The sequence below is a fragment of the Glandiceps talaboti genome, chromosome 5 (genome assembly GCF_964340395.1).
Source record: "Glandiceps talaboti chromosome 5, keGlaTala1.1, whole genome shotgun sequence".
Classification (NCBI taxonomy): Eukaryota; Metazoa; Hemichordata; class Enteropneusta; family Spengelidae; genus Glandiceps; species Glandiceps talaboti.
In genome coordinates this window covers 6,572,780-6,578,074 of record NC_135553.1, presented here as the reverse complement: position 1 = coordinate 6,578,074, position 5,295 = coordinate 6,572,780, and the positions used below count along the sequence as shown (strand labels likewise).

Sequence of the window (5,295 nt, the reverse complement as noted above, 5' to 3'; positions counted from 1 at the left end):
CTACTCTTCATCTCGAATTTCACTTTCATTGAGAAGGTTTGCTGTCTCTGCCTCAATTTTCAGTTCGAAATAATTGTCTACATCGTTGCAGCTGGCTGAAGTTAAAGCTGAATATCCTGAACGATAACGGTGGACCAAGGCAAAATAGAATATATTGAGGAAAGTAATAACGCCAAATACATGCCAGGCGAATATCATAGGCACAACAGCCAAGTTTGACTCCAATTCCATATCCCATGGATCTCCAAAAGGATTAAATAACATGAACGAAATTTGGTAAAACCAGCTTCCTTGCAATAGTAAGAACCCGACACGAATGAAGGGGAGAAAACGCTCTTGTGGAAACCACACTTCGATGAAGGCAAATAGTGCACAGCCGAAACAGGCAAACACCAGTAAATTATGTAGCATTATATCTAGGGGTGGTCTCTCATGTCCATGCAGATAAAATAGCAAACCCTCAACAGCAAATGCTATAGACAGGTACAGCTTCTCACGACCTGGTTTCACTGCCACACACGATTGACTCAATATATCTACCAACCCAGCCAATGCGAAAAATGCATACATGGTAATGTGGTGCAAGTCGTTGACATGAACGAAGACTCCATCTATAACTACGTGACCCTCTGTCGATGAAGCTTCCACACAGATACCAGACACACATCCTACCAAAATAAAGATTCCCTCTGCCACTAGTGGTTTTTCGAATACCAGAATCCTTATATTTCGTGATGATTGACGTCTGTGGGCTTTGTTGTCATGGAGATGACTTTGTGGTAAAGTAACTAGCGATCTGATGACGTGGAATGCCCACCAGATGCCTGCTATGATGAAAAGAGATCCCGGTAAGACATGGCCTCCGAATGTCCCTGTTTGAGGTTCAGTCACGGTCATGGCGTCGAGCTTCGAAAGAGTCACACGGACAGAGAAATGTGCTCTCCCGAAAGCGATGGTTTGGATGGTTGCTATACAGTCATGTAACTTGAACCGTAACAGTTCCTTGTCGCGGTCTTTCCGCACGATCGACAATGGCTGTTTGGGTCTTGCTCAGCTATATCCAGTTGTCAGGACAAGTTTATTTGTACTTGTAAAAAAGTACTCACCATCTGTTTAGACTGCCGGTGCGTGAACTTGAATCGTGGTGAAAGTGGCGACCTGGTCGCATACACGCGTGAGGCACGTCTAGCCAGGAATCAATGGCCTGGGTTTATAATGTCAGCAAGCTATAGCAGGGCAACACACTCACACACTGCACTTGCTCCAATGAAACACCACGTAGTGTACACAGCCTCTTCAAATATAAGTGAACCCGCCCTATAAATATCACTGTATATTCAAACTACTTCTTCGTAAATCATCTAGTAACCGGACAGCGAAGGAGAAGTGTGTATAAAAAGGTCGACCGCTCAACACATTCTTTACATATTTTGGGAAGTATCAGCTATATAGATGAAGGAAGGGGCCAACACAGGGAACTTTAGAAATATCATAGGTTAACGTTTTCCTGTAGTCCATTCAGAGTTGAATTTGAATTAATTTCAATAAAAGCTATCAAATTAGCCTAACATAGGCCTCTCATTACAGGATGTGTGTTATTCCTACTCCTTCCGTTTATCACAGTGTCTGTCTGTCTGTCTGTCTGTCTGTCTGTCTTCAAATCCACTAGTACTATCCCTGGCTTTCCTTCTGTCACTCAAGCTAGGGTGTGATGCTATAGACATCTACGGAGACATATACACTCAGTGTTTAGTTATGTTTAAACTTTGGCACGCATACCAATTTGCTAAACGTACACGCGTATGGCTCAACATCAGTCCACGTCCTATTATGAAACCTCTCTGCATTGCTTTTCAGATTTTCAAGTACTCGACCAGTGGGTTGGGACTCACGCGCATGTTACTTGAATACGATGACTATGAGTGCATGTGATTTCGTTGCTTGTAAACATTCGGTAACGATCCCCGATTTCGAAAGATACGATAGTTATCGTTAATTTTTGTTTCTCGGCTTTTTCACCGTTCCATCACATGTTAGTTTTGGGTGCTAAATTCCGGAACGATAAAAAGCATTTTAATATGGGAGAAATATTGAAGTGATGTCTTCGCACGACAATTGATTTCCATTTTACATTTCTGAGAAAAAATATGACTTACAATAATATTGTGTAACCAGAATAAATACATTGTATTAACTTCAAAGAAGGTTCAGATGTGTCTCAATAACCTTCAAGTTCATGTTGTCCACGATGAAACACGTGAAAGACATTTTCAAAAAAAATAGTGCCAGTGGTGTTGTAGAACAACTGTAGAGTTTATGTGTTATTTTTTTAATGTTATATACGTCATGACTTTACTGTAATCTGCAATGCTGGGTCAATTATGTCAATTTTTTGAAAGGTCATCCAATCCCTAACCATCTATGTTGTTATTTTTGCCATATACATAACTATTTCAATGTTGCTATGGGCTTAGGCTTGTTGCTAGGCATATGTGCATTCACATTTTGGATGTTTATTCACTTGCCTATTATAATCATCCCTATTTTTATCTTTGCAATGTACGCTGTCATTTAGCTGTACTTATGAGCATGGTCTTGTTGCTATGTATAGATATGTCCACTTTTTTAATGTCAATCTGCTTGTCTATTAATCTATGTTGTTATCTTTACAATATACATCATCATTTGGCTGTTGCTATGGGCATGGTCTTGTTACTAGGCATATTTGCATACACTTTTTGAATGTTTATCCACTTACCTATCAACCCCCTAAGGGCGTGGTCATGGTTGATATGGCCAGTTGTGTCAATAAGCTTTGAACAATATCTACAGTACGCACGCACGCACGCACACACACACACACACACATACACACACACACACACACACACATACACACACACACACACACACACACACACACACATACACACACACACACACACATTTCACCATGCCTCTACTGAACCTTATTTCAGTTGTGCTAAAACGCATGGATCCCATGAAAGTTCATCAGGCGTGGTACCACTGGCTTTGTGGGCTGTGGCTACGGTGAACTTTGACCATGTATAGGTTGAGTACATGCCTGTATAAAGGTGCCTGTCTTGATTTGGTTCAGAAAATACAAGCTATTATTAATATTATTATTAATTATTATGTGTAGATTGGCAGCAGCCTCATTTGGAGACTTTTGATGTCATTTTTTCAAATGTTTTGAGTCAGGGCTCTACACGTTCACCCGACAGTGTTTTGCAGTCACTCAGTCAGGTTACACAAAACACACAGTTGTGTGTTTAAAAAAACAAACAAACAAACAAACAAACAAAAACAAACAAACAAATAAACAAACAAACAAACAAAAAACAACAACAACAACAACAACAACAACAACAACAACACATTTTATTCAAATATTGAAAGGAAAATGTCCGGAGACTGAAGACGTGCTGCCTTTCGGTACGCATTTTCAACAGTACCCTAGCGACATTTAGTACCAACTGCAACTTGAAAATTTTATTATTCCAATGTTGTAAAATGTAATTACATATTCAGTGAAATCAGTACAAAATAAAATTTCTGCTCACAGGGTCAAACCATTTTTGGAAGCATTCCAATTTCCACTGGTGTCCAGTCAGCATTCGTCGCGTGCATGCCATGGATCGCAAAAGATGTGTTGAGGAGACATCAGTGATTGTTTTACTCTGTCAGTAGGAATGACCATTTGTAATGATTAACCCGATGAACCCGGAGTCAATGAACAGTCATACTCCGGTTATACTCGAGTGTATTACAGGAGAAATGAAGATACATTCAATTTGGTGGTCCACTCATGACAAACGATGTTTTTACACACATACAGTCAACTTCAAATGCAAAGAAACCAATTATAGAGGTGCCGCACACAGTATCTATGGTACATCATCTCCCATTGCATCTTCATTTCTCCTGTATTATTTCGTTGCGCCAGCAAAGATAAAATAATATGCTCTGGTTTTCGAGAATTGCACACTGGAGCACGTCAGTAACGTCAGTTCAATCAGTTGTGCTACAATGTCATTGGCGCTAATTAATTTAACCAGTAAGGTGCCAACCGCAAACCACCAAATACGTCTTCCGTAGGCTTTACTAGTAATATCATTGATACACTATGGTCAAGGATTCATGTCATGTTCAGAGAGTGATACAGTGTTTAAAATGTTGGTATTCCGTTCACGTTTTGGTAATCTGGCGGTCAAGGGAGAGCTAAGGCTGCAGTCCCAGCGGGATTGGTAGGTAAAACGTATGATAATCGTGCAGTCTGCAGAAACGATGTTATGCTCTGAATACAAATGAACTGATCAATAATTTTTTTTTTCAATCTCATATAGGTAATTTTTCTTAATTGAAAAAGGAGATACAAGAATACAATGATAGAATTCGCAACAAAATTGGCAACTACTGAAATAATAGAGAAAGAAATCCACTCAACTCAATAACAATGCTATTATAATGAACAATAAACACAATCTTCATGATAACTGTTACCCATGAAAACATATGGCAATATGCCCAGAATACGTGAATAGAATTGCTAATTCAACTTTTCCTGTTATTCTGATATCTAGCAAAATGAATACATGGAGCAAGAGAATGTACGGTTGTAATGTTATGACGAAGTTGACACATCGCGTATGCATCTACTGGTAGAATTAATGGACTGTCCCGTTTTGATAAGTTGTCGCAGACAAGTAATCTTGTTGGTTATCATTTGGAAAGTAAACTTTTAACCCCATAAAATCATTGAGATCATGTGTGGTCATTTTAGTGTCATTTTACCCTCCTGTCTAGCTGCCGACTCAAACTTCATTAATTACTAGTAGCACATCACACATACATACACAGTGTCTAGACAAGAGGGTAACTGACACTAAAATGATCACATGTGGTCTCAATGAGTTTTATTGGGTTAATTTCTAATTTCTAATTTCTATCCATCTATCTGTCTGTCTGTCTGTCTGTCTGTCTGTCTGTCTGTCTGTCTGTCTGTCTGTCTGTCTGTCTGTCTGTCTGTCTGTCTGTCTGTCTGTCTGTCTGTCGGTCGGTCGGTCGGTCGGTCGGTCGGTCGGTCGGTCGGTCGGTCGGTCTGTCTGTCTGTCTGTCTGTCTGTCTGTCTGTCTGTCTGTCTGTCTGTCTGTCTGTCTGTCTGTCTGTCTGTCTGTCTGTCTGTCTGTCTGTCTGTCTGTCTGTCTTTCGTCGGTCGGTCGGTCCATCCGTCTGTTTGCCTGTCTGTCTGTGCGTCCGTTCGTTCACCTGTCT

General features: G+C 40.2%; 1 protein-coding gene across 1 annotated transcript; it reads right to left on the bottom strand.

Moving 5' to 3' along the window:
• On the bottom strand, nucleotides 1-897 carry LOC144434939 (transmembrane protein 45B-like). The gene has a single exon (XM_078123467.1). The coding sequence runs from the start codon at nucleotides 895-897 to the stop codon at nucleotides 1-3; it is 897 nt and encodes a 298-aa protein (XP_077979593.1).
• Between the last annotated feature and the right edge of the window lie 4,398 nt (nucleotides 898-5,295).